The sequence below is a fragment of the Crinia signifera genome, chromosome 5, assembly GCF_055691185.1.
Source record: "Crinia signifera chromosome 5, ASM5569118v1, whole genome shotgun sequence".
Lineage (NCBI taxonomy): Eukaryota > Metazoa > Chordata > Amphibia > Anura > Myobatrachidae > Crinia > Crinia signifera.
The window spans coordinates 302,074,877-302,099,312 of record NC_139221.1 but is presented as its reverse complement, the minus strand read 5'-3'; the positions used below and the strand labels follow the sequence as shown (position 1 = coordinate 302,099,312).

The following is a 24,436-nucleotide window of genomic DNA, read 5'->3' as shown; positions in this document are numbered from 1 at the left end:
TCTATTTAGTTTAGAGTCCACAAAACCACTGCAGGTGGGGCAGATGTAACAGGTGCAGAGAGAGTTAGATTTGGGTGGGGTGTGTTCAAACTGAAATCTAAATTGCAGTGTAAGAATAAAGCAGCCAGTATTTACCCTGCACAGAAACAAAATAACTCACCCAAATGTAACTCTCTCTGCACATGTTACATCTGCCCCACCTGCAGTGAGGAAAGTAGTTACGAGAAGGAGAAAAAATAAAATCCAATCCTGCAGTCTCCGACTTTGTGCGCCTTGCACCAAATAACATGTGACACCTAGGGACCGATTCAGTCCTGTGCATACATGTCCGAATTCGTCCCCGTCTCCAATCATGGGAGTGTGGCGCATGCGCATAGACGCACATGTGCAAACTCCTGGGGGCATTCGCAAATTAACCGATGGGCAGGGGGCGGTGGTCCGATCAGTGTTTCATGGTTCTGCAAACAAAAAAAATGGTGGGCGTGTCCATAGAAGTGCCGGACGGACCCCTGCAAATGCAGGCGTGCCCCTGGCTGCCCAATTTGCAGCCAGGATAAAAGTCCAGAACAAAGGAAAAATCACTCGATGGTGAGATACCATCGAACATTTTTTTCTCTGTGCGGTCGTATTCTAGCGGATGTATAAGCGTACACATTCGATCACATTGTAGCAGGGGGATTCTAGCAGCGGGGTGGGCATGTGATTGGAAGAGCGGTGTTTACCTGCTCGCTCGGCAGCGAATATATGCAGCTTAGCGAGCAGGTCTGAATTACCCTTCTACAGCCATATCTGAGCTATGTAGAAACGGAATATTTGTACATACTAGTTACCGGAATGGACAACCTATAGTGCTGGCCTATTCACACTTCTCAACGGCCAATGGAAACCACTCAGACACTTTCACTACGGCAGCTCCAAGAATTTCATAGTTCAATATGTTGAAATTACAAATTACTTTATTTAAACTCATTTTTTCACTAAGGAGGCGTGGTCACGCCTCACCTCTATCAGGCCACGCCCCTACAATGTTACCAGGATATGCAGTCCAGCTGTGATGTTTCGTGTCACTCCATTTGCATAATGCATGCTGATTGGTTGATTACGATACCATCAGTACTACATGGGCAACGGTTTGCTTGCACATACCCGAATCACAGTACTTGGACAAAGACTCATCAAGGGAAGGAACTGGGAGTGGAGGCAGCGACTCCTGGTACTGAAAGGTCTTCTCCTCTACAGACTCAAACACATGATTCTCCATGGTCATCCAGAGCCAGTCATCTACAGGGAAGGAAAATGAAGCAGGTGAGGACATGCATTATTCCAAAGTGGCGTTACTCAGAGTTTCTGACTTTCTGGCTGCCCACTCTGGGTTTGTACAGCGAGGGGTGTGGCTAAATATAAGGGGTGGGACATCACAGGTAGGCAGTGTGGGGGGGCTTGGCTACACAGTCATCATGGCCACGCCCATCACAATGCAGCATGAATTGCATGATCAGCACCCCTGAAACCCTTACTTTTGTAGACACCTGCTAGATGGGTGTAGGTAACTGTGGACGCTGGGGCAGGATCCGGAGGACTTGCCCGCTTTTCCTGGGGGAGCGGGAGCGCCACATGATTTTTGTGAGCCTACATAAGCCCATTTTGCAGACAGATATTCCCACTTGGTGCACTGCACATGCTCTATTGCCGTGCACACACACATCTACAGACAACTCCAAGTCATATGCATCTCAATCTCTATTTGCAGCTGACTGGCTGAAGCTGGGCGCTAGTGACTATAAGCATATACTGTAGGTGAGGTTTAGTGAGGGAGTATAGGCGGAACTGTGGGCTATGCAGAGGATGGATCTCAGCCAGCGCACACAGATAAGGCGACAGCTATTTGCGTACAGACAGGGGTGGCGCAGATGCACAGATATATATGTGTACAGAGCCAGTGCAATTCCAGGCGCCTCGCATTTAACTCCGTATCGCCCCATAGCCATCATAAAAAGCACATACTTCAATTTAAAAAATGCTCCTTTTTATAGTCTATGCCAAAACCAATGATCGACTCACATTTCAGATGAATGCGTAGGAACAAAGCAAAACTCTATGTGAAATCAGATATGTGGATTTTCACAAGCGAAGAGCCCTTTTATACAGGAATTCACCCACGTAGAAGAGAAATCATAAGATCTTAAGCTGGGTACACACTAATGCCCCCTTTCAGACCGCACTTTTTACCCGTTATTTTGCCGTTTTTTTTACAGTTTTAAAACGGTAATTTGTGCAGTCTGAAAGGTGCAGAGTGAATTTACCGGTTCTATTGAACTGTTATTTCTAAACGTTAATAAAGCAGGGTCCTACCAGTTTCAGACCCGTTTTTTTTCATCCACTGTTTTCTATGGGTTAAAACGGATTCAGTGTTGTGAAGGGACAAAAACGGCATTGAAATACTATTTAAAGACATGCGGTGTGAAAGGGGTTTTAGCTGGCAGATCCGTTTTTAGAAACGTTTTAAAATACCTGGTCAAAGCCAGTTTTGCGGTCTGAAAGCAGCATAATAGATATATCTGCAGATTAATTGATCTGCTGATATAGCTAAAGATGGATCTGGCAGCGTGTTCTCCATTCACACTGCCCAATCACAAATGGGCGGGTGCTTTTGCATATGCCCACCCACTGAGCTGTCCATCAGCTGTGGCACCCGGCGTGGCTGTATGGGTGGTCTGCGGATCCATACCTCCTAACATGACCCTCTCCAGGAGGGACACAATGCTCTGCTTCTGAACTTTCCTCTTAATGTATGATTACCATCAACCGGTGTTAAAGCACCTTTCTTATCAATTAACCTGTGCAACACAGATGAGGGTAATCATACATTACCAGGGAAGTCCAGGAACAGAGCATTGTGTCCCTCCTGGAGAGGGTCATGTTGGGAGGTATGCGGATCGTCCATACAGACAGCATGAAGTGCTGATATATTTCTAGATATATTGGGCATCGGCAGTGTCGCAGAGCCGATACGATATATCTGAACAATGCTGTTCAGATATATTGCTCGTCCACACTGGCCAATGGTGCATCGATATATTGGCCACTCAATCGAACGGCCGGTATATTGGCCAGTGTGTACGCACCTTTACTCTATTACCCAGTTACTTGCGAGTGATCCACATTATTATATTTTAGTTACAGCTAATGAGCAGTAATGAGGCAGAAGGAGACAGCTGGCAGCAGCCCACACCCGGGCACTGATAAGGCGTGCTCATCAACCATTTACACATTGCCAATTCCATTATCCCCGCGTGAAAGGGATTCAGAAACGTAAATAAAAAAGGTTATAGTTTTCAGACATGTGGCCAGTTCCACATTAAGGAGGACAAAGTTGAAACATGAAAAGTGTTACGTATTTTGGAAAGACCATTATTCTAGTTTCCTTTTTCCTCAAATATTAATTTCATGAATGCTGCAAGCATTTTAATAATGTTGTCAGATGAACTGTTTCAGTGTAATAAGCATCATAAGTAATCTAACATTCATATTTCCCTCATGGGATAAATACCCATGATGCTTTGCAATTGAAAAAAATGGATACCAATCTAAAGATGGCTAGGGTGTTTTTAAAATATTGGTTGAAATATATAGGCATACTTGTTTTTTGTAGCTACCCTTTGTGCCAACTGTTAATGACCAATTAGCATTCAGGTTTTTTTTTTTTGGGGGGGGGGGGATTCACAGGCATGTGAATCATAATTCCTGATAACATTGGGTATCGGGAGAAGTATATTTTGTGATGTGAAGCAGGTGGAGAAATCAAGGGCAGAGAGTGAAAAAGGGGGTACCCTTTACCTAGCACGGCGGGCATCGCGGCCATCACATGCACTAAAAAAACAGGTGCGACGCGATGCCCGCGATTTCCCATAGGGATCAATGTTAAAAGTGTCAATGGACGCGATTTTTGTGTTCAATGCCCGCGATTTTTCCATAGGAAACAATGTTAAATGGGCCACAGAGCCCTAATAGTCCCCCTGAAGTCTGAAATGTCCCGCACAATTGTTAACGCCACCCCACGATCAACGTGAACCCGAAGCGTGGCGAGCGCAGCGAGCCCGCGAGGGGCGGCGGTACGCGTCCTCCGACCTTTTCATACCCCCACTATCCACGTCGGCGTGGAGTTGAGAATAGAATAGTGTGGCGAGCGCAGCGAGCCACCGAGCCCGAAGCGTGGCGAGCGCAGCAAGCCCCGCGAGGGGACGCGGATACCTTCACAGGTAAACGCGTCCCTTCGCGGGCTTCACAGGTATCCGCTGCGCTCGCCACGCTTCGGGCTCGGTGGCTCGCTGCGCTCGCCACACTATTCTATTCTCAACTCCACGCCGACGTGGATAGTGGGGGTATGAAAAGGTCGGAGGACGCGTACCGCTGCGCTCGCCACGCTTCGGGTTCACGTTGATCGTGGGGTGGCGTTAACAATTGTGCGGGCCATTTCAGACTTCAGGGGGACTATTAGGGCCCTGTGGCCCATTTAACATTGTTTCCTATGGAAAAATCGCGGGCATTGAGGCATTGAACACAAAAATCGCGTCCATTGACACTTTTAACATTGATCCCTATGGGAAATCGCGGGCATCGCGTCGCACCCGTTTTTTAGTGCATGCGATGGCCCGCGATTTTTTACCCCCGATGACCGCGATGCCAATCGCGGGCGCCGTGCTAGGTAAAGAGTACCAAAAAGGGTATCCAGGTCAAGGTGGGCAAAGGAGGTAGTTGGCAGTGAAAAAGAGACATCACTCTCTGGCATCTGGCAGGAGATGAGAAAGTCTGCTTCAGAGAGTGACTTCCTCCACTGTCGCTCAGGTTGTGCGAGGACACTTTTGTAGATACCTGGTGGATTTGGAAGGTCAGGGTTGAGGCGTTGTTCTGCGAGGGTAAATATTGTATTGGTGGAGCCAAGAGCAGAAGTAAGGGAAGGTTTGTATAGGGAAGTGGCTTGTACAGGACAGGAGATAGAGAGGGAAGTGAGACAAGCAGGGGGGATAAGGAAACAGTACTGATGGCCTCAATGTTACGCTTAGTGAATAGCCTTAGGAGGCAGAGGTGGAGAAGCAGAGAGGCCTAAGTTAAAAGCATGTGATGTCATAAAGGGGGAATTGGGAGTTGGATAAGTTAAAAATAGAACGGAGAGTAAAAACTAGATCAACTGAGTACCTGGTGGAGGTCCAAAGGGACAGATCAAGCGATCGTGTGAGGTTAAGGAGTTTAGATGAGACTTTTAAGTGACTGAGAAGAAAAATAGCACAGACTGGCTTAATACAGGCTTTGTGTACGCCTGTTATTAGAATCTGGTCTGCTCTGGATAAGGACCTCCTAACAAGGTAATAAAGTACCAATTGGATTCCTTTGCATTAACAATTACGCCATGGGGCAATTCAACCAAGCACAACGTTGCATAGTGCTGGGAATGAGTGTCCAAAGCTATTCAATTATCCGTGCTGTACCCGAGAGGATTTCTGCTCATGCCCTCCTGAGGTGCAACTAGACTATTACCGCATTGCTAGCTGTGGGCTTACTGCCTGCACTAAAGCACTTTAGTCTGAGAATGCCGTTTACTGCGACTAAACTGCATCGTAAGTGTCAGACACAATGCAGACAATTAAATAGCTCCAAGCACTCATACCCGGCGTTATTAAACACAGCGCCCCTGTATCTGTAAGACATAGGTAGACAATTTAAGGAGAATGTTTTTTGCGATACTGGTATACTTTTAGCCAGTGGCAGATTCAGATATCAGCAGTTTGGATAACACAAGTAAATATCTCTGGCATCATTTTATTGCACCTACCCAATCTGACAGTTCTCCCTCCTGCATACTTCAGTACAACTCAGCCAGGGTTCTATAACCTAATTTTCTCGATTGGTGTCACTAGTGCACATCTGTTTCCATGTGTGTATCTGTAGCCGGTACACACTAAGCCATCTCAGCACATATCTTTCCGGACAAATCGGAATTTCATATCACCGGATAGTTGCATGGGTCTTCAACCTGTGGCCCTCCAGATGTTGTGAAACTACATGTTCCAACATGCATTGCCACATTTTTTTTCCTATAAGAGCATGCCAAAAAACCTCAGGGCATGCTGGGACATGTAGTTTCACAACATCTGGAGGGCCACAGGTTGAAGACCTGTGCTTTAGTGTGTACGCTGTCATTATCAATATATTCCAGTTAGCCACACTGCGCAGCTATCTGGATCACATCTTATCCAGCGCCATAGTGTAATGAATTACGGAATGAGGGATCATTCTGTTCTTCATTGCATTGTTCTGATGTGTACTGCGGATACAATATGTCGGCTCGTATATTGTCCATGTACACACTGCTCTGGTGTGTACCAGCTTATAGCTGTTGTACAACCGATTTGTTGGTACAGGCTCACTGGTTGCGGTTTGCTCCCCACTCTCCCTTGTGCAGCCTTATAACACCTTTCGTTCATGTGAAAAATCCTGGGAATTTTCACATGTACGTGCATAATCCCGGGACTAGCGTATGTCTGAATGGCTCTTCCTGAGATTTTAGTATTATTATTATAATTTTATTTATAAACTAGACTACAATCCCGGGTCCTGCACACCTGCAATGGACCTGGGATTTTTAAAAACCCGGGATTGAACCGGGTATAAAAGGGGTATTAGTGAGTCTCTCTATCTTCCCCTACACTCCCAAAACATTGTTGTTGTATTTTCCATGGCCCTGTCCACAAACTTCCCCTGACTCCTACCCCAGCTTGCGGCTCATGTGCAATTTAGGAAAATTGCAAATGTGCAAACATTGCAATATTTAAGTACATTGACATTCGATGGTGCAAACCCATCCCGAAGGTGGGCTTCCGATATCCATCCCTACAGGCTATGTATGTACTGGAGGCATTGTGGTGAGGCATACTGTGAATAGGCAGCATACTTTGAATAGGGAACCAGAGAGGAGCATGTTTCGGGGTCTGATGGCATGTGGGGGAGCCTAAGGGGCATTAAAGGGGCATGATAGAAGTTTTCATATTTTGCTTGTGGATAAGATTTTGAATGTGGATGGTTTGTCTGGCACCTAGATTCTGAAAGTGTGTGTGTGTGTGTGTGTGTGTGTGTGTGTGTGTGTGTGTAACACACACACATCGGAGTGCAAGTGACATTGCAAAAGTTGTGCTGTGCTGGGACTATTACACTCAGTAACTCTACCCACACTGAGGGATTCCTGCTGATGCATCCCTCCCAGCCCCCGCTGATGTCCTGTCAGCGCCTACCCCATGTCAGGTTACCTGTCTCTGCACTGCTCCTTGTCCTCCTGCAGCTGCAGCAGCAACTGTCACCTCTGCCCTAGATAATCTATTTACTACTACGAGCCCAGCCTACGGCAGGCCGATTGGGACAAACTTATCAACAAGGAATGCTGCGAGTGGACAAAACAGTAGAAGTCCTGTCAAATAAAATCTCCTCCCCCTGGGTGCGGTCACTTATTGCGTTGGGCGGGCACTAGTGTGGTTGCGTCACGCCTTTGCACTGATAGCAGCTTGCTCGTGCCGCCATCTTTGAAGTGGGCAACGGGTCCAGTCACACGGCAGGCTGTGTCAGTATGTAGCTGTATTTACTATTCACTGCCTGGTTGGCATTACCTTGTTCCCCTGTTCAGGCCCTCATTTTCATTATGGTCCGGAGAAGCTGAATGGGCAGCAGGTGACGTTCATCTTGCCCACACTGCTGCCAGCCTCACCCACAATCATTGCCAGGTTCCAGGAGTTCAGCATCCAGGAAGCAGCTGGGCAGCAGCAGCAGAGGGTATTATTTTTGCTAGGGGCATATCCTACTGAATGCTGTGCATAGACCATCACTGACAGCTGTTTGCTTTTATTCATGTTTATGTGATATAGCATCATGTATACCTTTTATTATGACAGAAAAATGGGGTGTATATTTATTTAGGTATGGGGCAAAGTGCCGCTGCAACAGTGTGGAACTGCCTGGCTCGCGGCTAATTGTATTGACCCCAATATATGTTATAATGCACTGGGAATACATACCCTCCAACATGACCCATCCCATTAGATACAAAATGCTCTGTTCCTGGACTTCCCTGCCAGTGACAGTTACAGATGTGAGCCTACAGCACAGTCCAATATTCAAAGAGGGGGGGTCACATCAACTCTCAGTGATGTTTGGTATGGCAGCTGGTGTGGCTCCCCTTTTTGAATATTGGACTGTGCTGCAGGCTCACATCTGTAACTGCCACTGGCAGGGAAGTCCAGGAACAGAGCATTTTGTACCTAATGGAATGGGTCATGTTGGAGGGTATGGGAATATGGATATTGGACATCACCAAGGACTAGTTCTGTGGCCATATTACGGACACCGGTGGCAACCATCAACATTTCCAGTTCAATTAAAATGGTTTTCCCATTAAGAATTGCCACCGTTGCATTCGTAATGGTTCATCTAGTGGTTCACGCTGGACGCTTGGAAGTGTAATTCACAGTACAGCTATATTGCACCTTTACCACATCTTGGCGCCTACATCACATTTGTGTAGGGATGATCATTGGTGGGGTTACCATTGATTGCAATATTGTAAATGACCATCCATGGTTGCCTCCTATTTAAGGGATGTCTATCAATGCCTGCCTTTCAGCAATGGTCATCCCTGTTCTTTCACTGACTGGCCTGTGGGCCAATCAGGACCTAGGGATGATGTTGGGGGGCTGAGCTATGCTTATTCTCCTGCCTCCTTAATAAAAAAATTAAAAAAAAGGTTATGCTGTGCGATCAATGGAAGGAAAGCAACTGTATAGTTAAAAAAGTATTTGAAGTTGGTCATAAGCTATTGATGATTATGATTCATCGATGGACAATGGCCATTTCTACGTAGGTGTGGCTTAAACCACAGACAAGTTTGTGATGGTGGTGTCACAGACACTATTTAAACTATAAAAAAGTACCACAGTAAATAGTGACACCCCAGGCAGGAAAGAGGAACTGCATGGGTTTTGAAAGATGCAGGGTGCTGGAGTGAACACTAATCTCCTATTTAGCCAGCTTTGGTCTATGTTTTCTGCCAGTTGCAAAGAAATAAGGTGCAAAATAACAGACCCCCATATTAAGGAAAAATGGAAAAGATAAGATAAACTGTAATTACAGATTGTTTAACTTATGTTTTTATTTTCAGATGGACAAACTCCTGAATTGCCTCTATAAGCGGCCAAACGCCGTCAGCCGCTTAGTGTGCTTCCCCTGGGCCGGCGGAGGATCCATATACTATGCACAGTGGGGCCGACTTTTTGATGACTCCATTGAAGGTTCGTATAGCTAAATAATGGTGCGATAAATCATAAGCAAATCTAATAAAATTCAGAAAAGGGTGATTTCCAAGATATAGGGGCTCAGTTACCATTGGTCGCATATTCAGTGCTATCTTGGCTTGATAGCAGTGAACAAATTTGCATTGTTATATGCAATCAAATCTGCGGGATGCATGATCTGGAACCCGCAGGGACACAAGCTCCGAAAGTTACCCGCCGCTGCGATGTGCTCAGTGAGCTGCCAGGACTTCTGCATGGTGCCTCTAACCGCACATGCGAAGCTGCCACTTCCGGGGAGGGTTCCAGAGCAGCCCTCTGCTAGCTGAAACCAGGAAGCGTAGCATAAAGGCCCCCATACACTAGTACGATATGTCTCTTTATCACACGATTGCCACCCATCGGGCCAATAAATTATTAATTAGTATGACATTTCCTTCCGACATACATTCGGAAGATACTTAATATTTGTGGCTAACCTTTGAAAATGTGGGAATAGCCGCAAATATTGTTTGATAAATGGGCGACACAGCCGTATACTTCTAAATAAACATTTTTACAAATTGGAACAAAATAAATCTTCATTTACAGAGAGTAAAAATAAAAATATTAAATGTAATGATTGTCATGCTGCTGGCATTTGGGGGATTGTTGATTGGAGTGTTCCAGAAAACGTCTCCTGTGTGCACCGTAGCCAGTGGACGCAGCTTCCTCAGATGCAGCAGCGGATCAGAGATGCCAGCGTCTTTTAACCCAAGATGGACTTTAGCATAATTTTACACCACACAACATCCACTACTAAATCAGCCCCAGTATGAGGACAAGATGTTGAAGTTGCAACATTTTATTGACCAGCAGATGGTGCTGATTATAGAATATTACGCTTAAGGCCCATACACACTGGGTGATTTTGAGCTGAAAGCAGCTCAGTTTCACCGTTTGAGCTCAAAATTCAGGTTTAATTCAGCAGGTTTATAGTGCAGTTATTATACTAAAGGGGGTCATCCAATTGGGCACAAATTAGGGTTTTCACCCTAAAAAATTTAGCACCATTTTTAGGCTATCCAGTAAGCCCCCATTTTATGCTTAAAACATTTAACATTTTGGATAGAAATAGAATAGAATAGAATCCACTTTATTGGCCATGTGTGCTTGCGCACACTAGGAATTTTTTGTGGATTTCAGTGCAGCATCAAGCAGGGATGAAGGGGGGGGGGGGGGGTGACATTACATATGTTACATTGGGACATTACATGCGGGCGGAACATGCCCACCGAGCTGCGCGGCGCCTAGGCAGCCATCAGCGGAGCCACTGGTCGTTGCAGTAGCCAGGTGGGTAACAATATAAGCAGGGACATTATAGTTTTCACATGGGGACATATACCCGCCGAGCTGCACAGCGCCGAGGCAGCCATTCAGCGGCACCGCTGGTCATTGCAGCAGCCAGGTGGGAATAATATAAGCAGGGACAGTACAGTTATCACACAGGGAATACATTCCTGCCAAGCTGCACAGTGGCGCCACTGGTCGTTGCAGCAGCACGGTGGGTAACATGACCCATTCCATTAGGTACAAAATGCACTGTTTCTGGACTTCTTTCTTAATTGATAATTGCAGTCACTTGTGTTGAACTAGTTCAGTGATGGTAATGGTGTTCCAGCAAAGGTGAAGGCAATCCTAAATTAAGGAAGAAGTCCAGAAGCAGAGCATTTTGTACCTGATGGAATGGATCATGTTGGAGGGTATATGGGTGTCTTTTTACTGAAGACGCCTCCTGCAGCTTAAGCATATTTTCACACAGTTACTATGTTTAAAGACACAGTAGCTGTGCAACTAGCATAATCTGTATGTATGTTTTTTTTTTAACTACTTTGTACTTTGTATACTGTGCATTTTCCTTTCCATGACCTCATTAAGATGTACAGAATATGTGAAATTCCTATAAATATATATATAGAGAGAGATTCTTCCATATATATAGAGAGAGAGTAGATGGGAGGCGGCACTCACGGGACTTGCTCCACAAAGTGAATAACAGACACAGCGATCACATACAGTGCAATGTTTCGGTCTTTATTGACTGTCGTCAATGGAACTCCCATCTTAGTAAATTTACCCCTAAATTTGGACAAGTTCTATGCTAATGGATGCAGTCACTGGTTTCTATGAGCAGTAGTTATCTAAAGGTGGCCATACATGAGAAAGACCTGCTTACAATCCTGATTGTGTCTTAAGGCCCCCATACACTAGCCGATTTTGGTCCGATTTCGTCCAGATCAGTCGGATCTGGCCGAAATCGGACCAAAATCGGCTAGTTTTGATGTCCCCTCAGATCCGATGTGCGGTCCCGTGCGCATCGGATCTGCGTCGGGTGGTCGGACCTGCTGCACGTCCGACCACCCGACTTGGGACCTAGTGGGGCGGCGCGGTGGTGGAGGGAGCAGGGGGGGCTGGGGACGCTGCGGGGGACACAGGCGGCATAAAGCCGGGCAGGGGGAGCCGGGAGCTGTCAGTACTGAATAAAAAAAAAAAGCCCATACAATGAATGGGCGGCCTGTGATTGGCTGAGCGCTCTCTCAGCCAGTCAGCAATTGGCTGAGAGAGCGATCAGTCAATCACAGGCTGCCCATTCATTGTATAGGCTTTTTTTTCTAGCACTGACAGCTCCCGGCTCCCTCTGCCCGGCTCTATGCCGCCTGTGTCCCCCGCAGCGTCCCCAGCCCCTCCTGCTCCCACCAGCAGCCCTGCTCTGTAGCCCCCCCCCCCCCCCCTGCTCCCCGGGTTTTTTACATGTGATAAATCGAGACGATTTATCACATGTAAAAAATGGCACATCAAGTGCCAATCTAATCAAGCTCCCCCGGGGAGCAGCCGGGGAAGCTCAGGGGGAAGTCGGGGGCGACTTGTCCTAAGGACAAGTCGCCCTAGTGTATGGGGGCCTTAACTGTCCCTTCAACTCCCCGGAAGTCCTTGTTGGTCTTTGGACACTCAATGTACTCACAGGCCATCATACAATCTGTCGTACAATCCAGCTGCTGCATACAACGGGCATCTTACAATCGATTGTATACAGTAGTACAATTTAAACATGCTTGGGATAGGCATATTGATATCGTTACAAAAAAATAAGGATCAAATATGGTTTGAGGGAACATGTTTAAAAAGGGGCAGACTAGATGGGCCAAGTGGTTCTTATCTGCTGTCAAATTCTATGTTTCTCCTTCATCCTTGGGGACACTGAAGTCTACGCTGGGGAATAGAGTGGTGTATCGGAGGAGTCGGCACTTTAAGAAACTTGAACTGTGGTATGGCTCCTCCCCCTCTATTCCCCCCTCAGACCTCAGTCTTAGTTTAGTGCCCGGAGGAGTCGGATCCCTGGGCAAGGGGCTCCGTTTGGGGCTTTTTGTTTTTGCTTGTTTTTTTTTTGGAGACAGGCAGCCAGCGCGTGCCGGCTGCCTGCGACGTGGGATAGCTCTCCGGGGAGTCAGAGCGGCACCGCTTGCGGCGCACGCGGCTGACTCCGGTCACAGACGCATCAGCGTCTGGGTCCCGCCACAGCTGCCTGCGGCGTGTGTTACGGGGCCGCGACCTAGTCGCCCGCCGGAGAGAGCAGGGCGTGCGAGCGCATAGCGCTGGGTGACGGCTGGACCAGGGTTAATTCGCTGGTCCAGCAGGGAGCAGACAGCCAATCAGCGCCGCTGTATACAGCGCGCGCTTTGATGAGGACGGAAGGGGCGGACCAGGAGTGGTCGCGTCCTAGCTGCAGTCCTCTGTGTCAGACGCCGGTGCCTGCCACGCTGCTCCCTTGTCGGCTGTGCCTCTACAGTTCTCTGGAACAGGACAGCAGGACGCTTTCTCCCCCTCTTCAGCCTGGATATTATTGAATACTGCGCTGGGTGAGTGGAGGGGATTTTCTCTTGTGAGACTTCCCCGCTGGAGAGTTTATCTGGTGGGCCTAATTCGGGGAAGGTGCGCTCCTCTCCCCCTATTAGTGTGGTGCTTTTGCTCTTGGTGTGGGGTCCTTGTGGGGGCTCTCTTTGTCTGGCTTATTTCACCTCCTTCCACCTGTGTGTGTGTAAGGGGCGTGTGTGTGTGCAGCATGACATCCAAGTCTCAGTCAAAAGCTTCTCCAAAGCTGTTTGTATGCACTAAGTGTGAGCAACAGTTTACGCAGCATGTGAAGGGTGTATCCTTGTGTAAGGATTGCTTCAAAGGGGATGCTGGGCAGAGTCAGGTCCCTGTTCTGAACACTGAGGGAGTTACCAGTGTGTTAGCCACTCTGGCATCAGAGATGGCTGCATCTCGCAGGGACAGGGAGTCATTGCAGGTGCAACTGGCTTCCATGTCTGCTGCGGAGCCCGCCTGGGCCAGAGAACTGATTACATCAGTGAAGGCGTTGGCCCAAGACGCTGCGGTGCCTGCAGGGACCGCAAGTGCTCCACCTCCCCCGAGGAAAAGAGGTGTCCCTTTATTGTTACAGGGTGATACTTCAGAGGAGGAACCGGGGGACCCCTTGGAAGGGGATATGTTTCAGGATCCTATTGATCCTGTGGAGGACGTTCCTCAGGAAGAGGCCCAGGGTATAGAGGCCCTCATTCAGGCTATCAAATCTACCCTCAATGTTAACGAGCAGGAGCCGCCGACGCAGGTCTCTATTTTTGGGAGGTCTGCTAAGGCAGTGGTCACCTTCCCAGAATCTATGGAGTTGGAGAAACCTCTTCTGGATATTTGGAGATCTCCAGAGAAAAAGGTTCAGTTATCTAAGCGGTTTAAGACCTCTTACCCATTTGCTCCGGAGGCTAGGGCAAAATGGGAGACCCCGCCGTTGGCAGACGCGTCAGTGTCAAAGCTTTCCAAGAAAGCGGCACTTCCCATTCCTGGGGCAGTGGCCCTCAAGGAGGCGCCAGATAGGCGTCTGGAGGCGGGGCTTAAACAGATTTTTTCAACCGCAGGTGTGTCACTTCGGCCCATTCTTGTGATCTCCTGGGTCAGTAGGGCCATGGAGAAATGGGCGGAGGATTTGTCAAAGGGTCTGAATGATCAGGGTTCTTCTGAGGAGTTCATTCAGTTAGCAGAACAGATGCGGGAATCTGCAATGTATATTGGAGAGGCTGCAAGGGATTCTGCGGCTCTGGTGGCAAGGATTTCGGCTCAGTCCATTACGGCCAGGAGGTCTTTGTGGCTTAAGTCCTGGCAAGCGGAGGCGGACATTAAAAGGGCGGTAGAGACTCTTCCGTTTACGGGAGAGGTCCTGTTTGGCCCGGAGTTAGACAAGTTGATTTCCCTGGCCACAGGAGGCAAATCAACTTTCCTGCCTTCCGCGACTCCTCCTCCCAAAAAGCCTTATCAAGGGCCGGCCTTTCGCTCCTTTCGGGGGGCACCTAAGTTCAGAGGTAAGTCCAGAGGATCCTTTACCGCTTCTCGTGGCAGAGGCAGAGGGTTTGGTGGAGCAACCACTTCCTCAGGACCAGCTGCTCGGCGCGCAGACGTCATGCAAACCGAAAAGCCCGCAGCATGACTCCCGGCCCTCCTACCTGGGGGATCCCAGAGTAGGGGCTCGCCTGTTGGACTTCCGGCAGGCATGGGAGGGGTCTTGCAAGGACAAGTGGGTTCTGTCCGTCATTGCGCAAGGGTACAGACTGGAGTTTTCCAGTACTCCCCCTCACCAGTTTTTTACAATAGGTTTGCCTCACGTGGAGTTGAACCGTCAGTTGCTTCTTCAAGCAGTACAGAAACTGTTGACCGCAGGAGTTATAATGCCGGTTCCTGCCGAACAACGCACAGAGGGGTTTTATTCTCCCCTGTTCCTGGTCCCGAAACCGGACGGTTCGGTTCGACCAATATTGAATTTAAAAGCTTTAAACGTATATATCACGTACCACAGATTCAAGATGGAGTCTCTTCGTTCTGTGGTTGCAGGGCTGGAGCCGGGGGAATTTTTAGCATCTTTGGATGTCAAAGATGCTTATTTGCATATTCCCATTTACGTCCCGCATCAGAAGTTTCTTCGTTTCGCGATAAGGGATCTCCATTTTCAGTTTCGGGCTCTGCCATTTGGCCTTTCATCGGCCCCACGTCTGTTTACCAAGGTAATGGCAGTGATGGTAGAGTTGCTTCATTCTCTGGGAGTAAAAATCGTTCCTTATTTGGACGATTTATTGATCAAGGCCGAATCCAGGGATCAGTTGACGCAGGCTATTCAGGTAACCTGCCAGACGTTACTGAACCATGGCTGGATTCTCAACTACCAGAAATCTCAGCTGAATCCTTCAAGAAGGATTGTATTCCTGGGGTTGATTTTGGACACGGAGGTTCAAAAAGTTTTTCTGCCTCGGGAAAAGATGTTGTCCCTGCAGGAGTTGGTTCGGCAGGTGCTTCGACCTCGGAGAGTGTCGGTGCACTTATGTATCCGACTGCTGGGCAAGATGGTAGCCTCGTTCGAGGCTCTGCAGTTCGGGCGTTTCCATTCAAGGACCTTTCAATTGGACCTGCTCAGGAAGTGGTCGGGCTCCCACTTGCACATGTACAAGATGGTGGTGTTATCGCCCTGCAGCCGTCTCTCTCTCCAGTGGTGGCTACTGTCGGCCAATTTGTTGGAGGGCCGACGGTTCGGAATCTGGGATTGGACTATAGTCACGACCGATGCCAGCCTCCGAGGCTGGGGAGCTGTTGTGTTGGGGCAGCACTTCCAGGGTCGTTGGTCGTCTCAGGAGGCGAAGCTGTCTATAAACATCTTGGAGCTTCGCGCGATTCGTCTGGCCTTGTCCTATGCGGACGGGATCCTCCGGGGGAAGGCGATTCGCATTCAGTCGGACAATGCCACGGCTGTGGCTTATGTGAACCGGCAGGGCGGAACGCGCAGTCGCGGAGCCATGCAGGAGGTACGTCCAATTCTGCAATGGGCAGAGCGGCATGCTCTGGCTTTGTCAGCGGTCTTCATTCCCGGGGTGGACAACTGGGAGGCGGACTATCTGAGTCGCCAGGATGTTCACCCTGGGGAGTGGGCCTTACATCCGGAGGTATTTGCCCAGATCGCCCACCGATGGGGGATGCCTCAGGTGGACATGATGGCTTCCAGGAGCAATCGGAAGGTGCGGCTGTATTGTTCCAGGTCTCGGGATCCAGAGGCGGTAGCGACGGACGCGCTGACCGCGAGTTGGAACTACTCTCTAATTTATCTGTTCACTCCGTTGCCCTTGATTCAGTTGGTACTCAGAAGAATCAAGCGGGAGAGGTCCACGGTCATCCTGGTGGCACCGAATTGGCCTCGTCGTCCTTGGTATGCCGACCTTCAGGGGCTCCTGATAGATCATCCTTGGCAGCTACCTCTAAGGGACGATCTTCTACAGCAGGGGCCGTTTGCCTACCAAGGCTTACGGCAACTTCGTTTGACGGCATGGCTGTTGAGGCCACACTGTTGAGCAGAAGAGGAATTCCTAAATCAGTAATTCCCACTATGATAAGGGCCAGGAAGGAGGTGACTTCACGGCATTATTATAGTATTTGGAAGGCCTATGTAGCGTGGTGAGAGTGCCGTAACTTGCCCACGGCTGTGTTTTCTTTGTCTCGGTTGTTGCAGTTTCTGCAAGCCGGATTTAAGGCGGGTTTGCGCCTAGGGTCCCTTAAGGTACAAGTGTCTGCATTGTCAGTTTTCTTTCATAGGCGTCTTGCCGTCATTCCTGAGGTGCAGACGTTTCTGAGCGGGGTTCTCCGTCTTCAGCCCCCAGTGCGGGCTCCGGAGGAACCTTGGGATCTTTCCTTAGTTTTGGATTATCTTAAGTCAAGTGTTTTTGAACCTTTAGACTCTATTGATTTGCGGTTGTTAACTTGGAAAACGGTGTTACTGCTCGCGTTAGCATCGGCACGCCGGGTGTCCGATCTTAGCGCTCTTTCATGCCGGTCTCCCTACCTGGTGTTTCATCCGGACAGGGCTGAGCTTCGGACCAGGTTGGATTATTTGCCTAAGGTGGTTTCATCTTATCACCTAAATCAGCCAATCGTGGTTCCAGCTCTTACGGGAGATTCCGCCTCGCTGAATGTGGTCCGAGCCTTGCAGGTGTATGTGAATAGGACCAAGGATCTCAGAAGGTCGGATTCACTTTTTGTCCTTTATTCTTCGGCAAAGCGGGGTTGGCCAGCGTCTAAACAGACTCTGGCTAGGTGGATCTGTCTCACCATTAAGCAAGCCTACCTTCATGCTTCACAGTCACCGCCAGTCAGGATCTCGGCCCATTCCACCCGTTCGGTGGGGCCGTCCTGGGCCGCTGCCAGGGGAGTTTCCCTGACACAGTTATGTAGGGCGGCCACTTGGTCGGGCCCTAATACTTTTGTTAAGTTTTATAGGTTTGACACCTTTGCGGCCTCTGCCTCCAGTTTCAGCCGTGCGGTGCTTCAGGATGCCCAGTGCCTTCCCACCCGTGGGGATGGCTTTGGGACGTCCCCAGCGTAGACTTCAGTGTCCCCAAGGATGAAGGAGAAAATAGGAATTTGGTACTCACCGTTAATTCCCTTTCTCCGAATCCGTAGGGGACACTGAACACCCTCCCGGCACTGTTCAGGCCTAAAGGGGGGATTTATTTTTAGCGCATGCAGTTATGTTTGGTTATGCATGCGTCTGGGTGTTGGTGACAGCCTGCTGAGTAGTATGGTTGTTCGTTTTGTTTTGTTAATATCTTTCTCTCTCTCTATTGGGGATTCCCTGGTCTCTTTTCTCCTCTCGGGCACGGTCAACTAAGACTGAGGTCTGAGGGGGGAATAGAGGGGGAGGAGCCATACCACAGTTCAAGTTTCTTAAAGTGCCGACTCCTCCGATACACCACTCTATTCCCCAGCGTAGACTTCAGTGTCCCCTACGGATTCGGAGAAAGGGAATTAACGGTGAGTACCAAATTCCTATTTTCTATGCATCTAAACTGCCACTCAAATGATGCCAGTTGTATGAGCCATCAAACGACCAATAGCATGGTGCTTAATAGTTCCCAATCCCAACTGATCAACTGATGCAGCACGTCTGATCAGAGGACCAATCCTCCAACCTGGGGGACTGTGCATTGCACGATTTGTGTGCACACAATCCATCATACAATTCCTCAAGATTGTATGATTGGGTGCAATGTCTTTCAGGTGTATGCGAGCCTTAAGATCTGTAAATATATGGAAACCGTTTTATTATTTAGATCTGAAAAAAAAATGTTTGCAACTTCTTGGCTTTTGCATAAGACGCCTTCACACACGCGAACAGCCCAGATATTATATTGTTATACATGGAAGAGAACTTTTATTCCGATGTTTTGTAGACATAAAGTACAATGTATTTATGGACACAGGACGCGGCACCTTAGCTCTGTGGTGAGGTCATTGTCTTTGTTACATTATATCGGCATCCAAACCCAGCAAGCGCCCACAGAAAGTATTTGTGGGGGAAGAATAGGAACTTGAGAAAGCTTTCACAGCCCAGGCTGGAATAAGAACAGAACGGCTCGGGCTCAGAGGCTCCGCATTAGCATAGGGAACAAAGCGAGGTCGCGGACTGGGCATTCTCAGTTCATCATTGGTGTTCTGGTCACATCACAGGCTGCTCCAGCAGAGAAGGAGCCCTCTGTTTCCCTGTGAATGGCAGCCGCAGTGTATCCTGCCACTGGACACAATGCCAGCCTCTGTTGTGGTGCCATTTGCAGCTAATAGCAACAGGTTAGCGTATCCAGCGTATTCCAAGCTGAGCCCAGTGTGGCTGATAATACCTGAGGCCGGCCTTGTTTCTGCTCACTCTTGTGTCCCGAGGGCTTTCCGCGACTCTAGAGGCTCTTGAGACCTTTGTTTCATTAAGGAAAGAGGAAAGGCCATTCTGAATGTTGTAGGTATCTGAAAAATGACTTTTTAAAACCATGATTTAATTAAATATGCATTGTAAAGGAGTACGAATTAAACAGGCTGAAAATTCTGAATGCCAACATGTTGTCAGTGTCGACATTCTTCATGGTGTTTGTCGATAAAATGTACCTGTCGACACTACAAATGTTAGAAAAACATATCAAACTCTTACAGACTCTTAAAAATAATATGCTTTTAAAATACAGTTATCCACTGCTGCACAGAGGGTTAAAGCGATCTGGGCCGTGCAGTTACCCTGTAGTAGGGGCAAAATATACGCTTAGGTGCTGGCCCGCGTGGGCTACATTTCTGTGAATGCCCTCTTACTGATTCTGTGTAAGGGTGTCTCATCGCAGTCCTGCTCCGTCATCTGGTCGTAGTTGTAGGCACAATCAGGCTGCTCAGTGGCTCACTGAGAGGTAGATGTATGAAGCAGTGATAAGGGAGGAGAAGTGAGCAAGAGGAGAAGTGGCCCATGGCAACCAATCAGCACTGAAGTAACATCTATTATTTGCATAATATAAAAATTATACAGAGCAGCTGATTGGTTGCCATGGGCCACTTCTCCTCTGGTTCTCTTCTCTCTTATCACTGCTTCATACATCTACCCCTGTATCTCACTATTCCAATAAGGTTTTGTAGACTTTTTATAGACACTGCAAGTACCTGGGTGGAGTATCATTACAATTAGTCACATGTTGATATTTTGATTGAAATCAAGAAGATTTAAAAAATTATTAAGGATGTTGCTCTAGACCAGTGTTTCTCAGCCTTGGCCCCTCATAGCATGCTAACAGTACAGGTTTTAGGATATCCATGCTTAAGCACAGATGTTCAAATTACAGTTAATGCAGGGGTTCCCAATCTTTTTCAAATCACGGCACCCTATAGTAACCACGGGGTATCCACGGCACCCCTAGGCCCAATAAAATAAATATAAAATTAAGTAGATTGTGTTTAAATGTGCTTCTTAGGTAAAGTTATGTGGTAAAGGGCAAACATTTTATGATTGGCAGCCACCAGCACTGGTTTTGTCCATAAATAATTGACCATAAATAATTTGAGTTGGTCCTGGTCCACCAACCCGTGGCACCCCTGCAAGTGTCCCGAGGCACCCCAGGGAGCCACGGCACACAGTTTGGGAACTACTGAGTTGATGAATAATTAAGGCACCTGTGCTGAAGTATGGCTATATTAATGAAACTGAAAACTGAAGTAGAAAGAGCTGCCTGCAGGGACGTGATTAGGAATATGTCAGTAATCCCTTTGTGCTGTACTAAGGCTATTTACACATTCCATATATCCCAGTCACTGGCTTGTGGGCAGCAGTAACTGGCTCTCAGAGGTTGCAGCAGGCTGCAGCCTCCTTTACCACAGGAGGTCCCTTTGGTTCCTGGCCTGCTAGTCGGACCTGTGCTTACAGTTCCAAGATGCCCCGTGGAAAGACCCATCAATGGCCCAGAGGTAAGCAGGCCCTTCATATGTCGCACCAGGAGACCATATCTTCAGAGCGCACAGTACAGGAATTATTGTTAGCGTTTTAGGTGCATAATTGATATAGGTGGGTATTCAATCGCCGGCGATGGTCGCCGGGCCCTATTCAATGCTGTCTTCCCCGACAGCATTGCTCAGCAGAAAGAGCCCGACTTCACTAGCCGTCGGGCTTGTCTGCCGAGAACGGCCAGGAAGTGACAAGCTGCCGGCTGCAGCTCGCCTCTTCCCGGCCACGCCCCCTTCTCGCTCCCCGGCAGGCGGGACATTGGATCCCGCCTGCATGTTCTCAGTCAAGCTGACCGAGAATGGGACAGGGTCACGGCGGTCGAGCAAGCTCGACCGCCGTGACCTAAACATTGAATACCCCCCATAGTCCACATTAATGATTACATGTAAATTGCACTATTATATAATATACAGATTCAGTGTCTCAGTTAAACACAATATACGAGTGTAGAATATCGCATTAAATAGCACAGTCTCCTAGTGTGTCCTAGTCACGAAGCAACAAAGACGCATATTCTGCAGAAGATGTCTAACATTAGCAGTGTTGCATGGGATCTGGCGGCGAACACACGCAGACATATTGCACTGTGCGGCGCATTGAGGCTAGATGCTGGAACCGTGTCTGAATTATAACACTCCTCATACCCCTTTGACATCGTACCTCAAACCCGGGCGATTGCTGGGTTGTTGGCGAGTAGAGATGCGGTGTGAAACCACCAAAACCTTATTACCTGGGTCGACCAACCCGGCAATTCGACCTGGGTTATAAGGTGGGTTAAACCCAGGTTGCCCTGTGTATAATGGGCAACCCAGATTTAACGTAAAAATGCCGGACCCGGGTCCGACCCAACATAGTGATGCAAAAGTCGTATCAATAAAGTCAGAACGCTAAATGGAATGTTATTCAGAAAACTATTCATTGAATCCTTTGCATTATGTTTTGCAGTTTACTCGGTCAGACTCGCAGGAAGAGAATCTCGCTCCTCAGAGGCGTTTGCTCAGAGCATGGAGCAGATAGTGGATGAAATCACCCGCGTATTGCTGCCACAGATACAGGGAAAACCTTTTGCATTTTTTGGCCACAGGTACACCTCTTGTATATTCCTCATGAAGAAGGACTGATGAAGCTTGGTAATAGAGCGGTAACTTACTGCTCTAGAGCGCTCAGACTCCACTGCACTTGCGCAGTTCCACGGGGAAACGGGCACCGCACCATTTTTCCAGTATCTCAGCTGCTGCCACCGCCGTTGGACTCTGGATGGTAAATATTGAAAAAATGGGTGCGGTGTGGGCCCCCTGGGACTCAGGGGGCCCGTGTGCACCGCGCACACTGCACCCATTATAGAAACACCACTGTATGGTGTCATGAACCCCGGTTCCCGCACTGCTCGCATGCGCCCCTTACCGGCACGCTGGGGTAGTGTCCTCCGTAGGTCAGCTGCCGGCACAGTCGGCAATCCCTGGCGTGATGTCTTTTGCTTCCAAGTCACCCCTACGTCACTGTAAGCTCCAGGTGTATTCCCTGATCAAGTTGCGGGTCACATGATCCAGGTAAACTCCATCTTACTTCCTGGTCTGTGTGCTGCTGCTGCGGCTAATTCCATCACCTGCGTCTGATTCCCTAATCACCTGGAGGGATAAATACCCAGCTCACAGTCTCCTCCTTGTCTTGAACAACTCGTCAGTTTACCTGTGAGTTCTCCAGCGTTAAGCTCCTGTCAAGACTCCCCACGTGCTCCAGAGGTCCGGTTTTCCTGAGTCCGCTGTCACCTGTGTTACTCTCAGCGTCCTGGTCATTCTACTCCTGCCAGAAGTCTCCACGTGTTTCCATCTGCCGTGTGATCCTGTCTTCTCGTGCAGCCCAGGTTACTTGCTCAGTGTCCGGTTATCCGTGGGTTCCGTGCCCGTCTCCTCACGGCTCTCAGGCCGCTCCAGTGATTCCCAGTATCGGCTCCCTAGCCGCCCCAGTGATTCCAGCGATCCCCAGTGATCTCAAGTACCGGCTCCTTAGCCGCTCCAGCGATCCCCAGTGATCTCAAGTACCGGCTCCTTAGCCGCTCCAGCGATCCCCAGTGATCTCAAGTACCGGCTCCTTAGCCGCTCCAGCGATCCCCAGTGATCTCAAGTACCGGCTCCTTAGCCGCTCCAGCGATCCCCAGTGATCTCAAGTATCGGCTCCCTAGCCGCTCCGGTATTTCTCATTGTCTCCAGTGTCCCCCTGTATTACCTTCACGTCATCCCCGGCTTCCAGGCCGCATCCCACTACTCTCAAGAACCCTCCGTGTTGCTGTATAGCATTCAGTGCCATCGATCACCATCGATGGTTTTTGTACCCCATTAAAGACTCTTGTTATCCAAACTCTGCCAAAGTCACAGGGGAACCTGGGCAGAGGGCCGCGACCTGGTCGGCAGTTGCAGCTAAGTCCATATCCCCTTGCGGGGGTCTCTGGTGAATACCACTGTCGGCTTATACCCCGCGCCTCTACCTTAGGTCTCAGCCAATCCTCTGTGTCCCCGGCAGTTCAGCTTTCTCCTGTCTCCGTGCATGAGCTCCAGCTATCTCAAGCCTCCTCGCTTCCAGTTCCCTGCGCCCTCCACTGGCGCACCCAGGTCAGTGCCGGGAACACAGACAGTCCAGGCCGTGACAGATTGTTCAAGACCGATGGACTCGGCACGCGACCATAGTGTGGGGCCAGCGGCGCTTCAAGATGTCACCTCGCGTATAGAGACGCAAGAAGCGACGCAGCAGCAGGTGATTACATACCTCCAGGATGTGTCCACTCGTCTGGATTCTCTCCAGCAATCCCTCCGGCCACCTCCGCCACCAGTATCTAATCAGCCTGCCACTCATGCTTCATCATATTTCCCTCGTCTTCAGCTGCCTACTCCTAATAAATATGATGGCAATCCCAAGGCCTGTAGAGGCTTTCTAAACCAATGTGACATTCACTTTGAACTTTTACCACAGAACTTTCCGACTGCCAGAACCAAGATAGCATATATTGTCTCCTTGCTGTCAGGTTCTGCCCTAGATTGGATATCACCCCTCTGGGAAAGATCTGATCCAATTCTCACCGATTATGAGAGATTCGTCTCTACCTTCCGACGGATATTCGATGAGCCAGGAAGGCCTGTGTCAGCCTCTACAGAAATTCTCCGTATCAAACAGGGCTCTCGTTCCATGGGTCAATTCGTGGTTCAGTTTCAGACCCTTGCCCCTGAGCTCAAATGGAACAATGAGGCGCTAACAGCCGCCTTCTGGTTGGGCGTCTCAGAGCGCATCAAAGACGAACTTGCCACCCGAGATCTCCCCGAGCAGCTGGAAGATTTAATCTCCTTGTGTGTCAAAATAGACCTGCGCCTAAGAGAGCGAGGTTTAGAAAAATTAAAGAAAGTAGTTCCCCGAGTCCCGCCTCCGTCTCAGCACCGTCCTGCGACAACCTCCACAGAAGAACCTATGCAAATAGGTAGATCTAGGTTATCTACAGATGAACGGTCCAGGAGACAAAGAGAAAAATTATGTATCTACTGTGCCGCCCCCGGTCACTTCATTGGGTCCTGTCCCGAGCGTCCGGGAAACGCCAAGTCCTAACCTGCAGTGGGGGAGTCAGGTTAGGTTGTCTCAGTAAAGCTCCTCCCACCAATGACTTAATTCTACCTGTTGCCCTTGTGTCCCCTGTGGGTACCCTGAAAGTCTCAGCCCTGGCAGACTCCGGGGCTGCAGGGAACTTTATCTC

General features: G+C 48.9%; 2 protein-coding genes across 5 annotated transcripts in view; one reads left to right on the top strand and one right to left on the bottom strand.

Annotated features, from left to right (window-relative positions):
• CROT (carnitine O-octanoyltransferase) overlaps positions 1–7,450 on the bottom strand; it is a 30,277-nt gene extending 22,827 nt beyond the window's left edge. For both annotated transcript variants that reach the window (XM_083189401.1, XM_083189403.1), the window contains exons 1-2: positions 7,302–7,450; positions 1,147–1,281 (exon numbers count right to left, since the gene is read on the bottom strand). In XM_083189401.1, coding sequence (XP_083045527.1) covers positions 1,147–1,267 — 121 coding nt within the window. In that variant the 5' untranslated portion in view covers positions 1,268–1,281; positions 7,302–7,450. The remainder of the gene's footprint in view (positions 1–1,146; positions 1,282–7,301) is intronic.
• A 54-nt stretch (positions 7,451–7,504) lies between these two features.
• The window catches only part of OLAH (oleoyl-ACP hydrolase), a 33,434-nt gene continuing 16,502 nt past the window's right edge, over positions 7,505–24,436 (top strand). The window contains exons 1-3 of one of the 3 annotated variants that reach the window (XM_083189406.1): positions 7,505–7,613; positions 9,200–9,329; positions 21,646–21,784. In XM_083189406.1, the coding sequence (XP_083045532.1) occupies positions 9,200–9,329; positions 21,646–21,784 (269 nt within the window). In that variant the 5' untranslated portion in view covers positions 7,505–7,613. Of the gene's footprint in view, positions 7,819–9,199; positions 9,330–21,645; positions 21,785–24,436 lie in introns of all 3 variants that reach the window. The other 2 variants (XM_083189404.1, XM_083189405.1) reach the window with 2 other exon arrangements.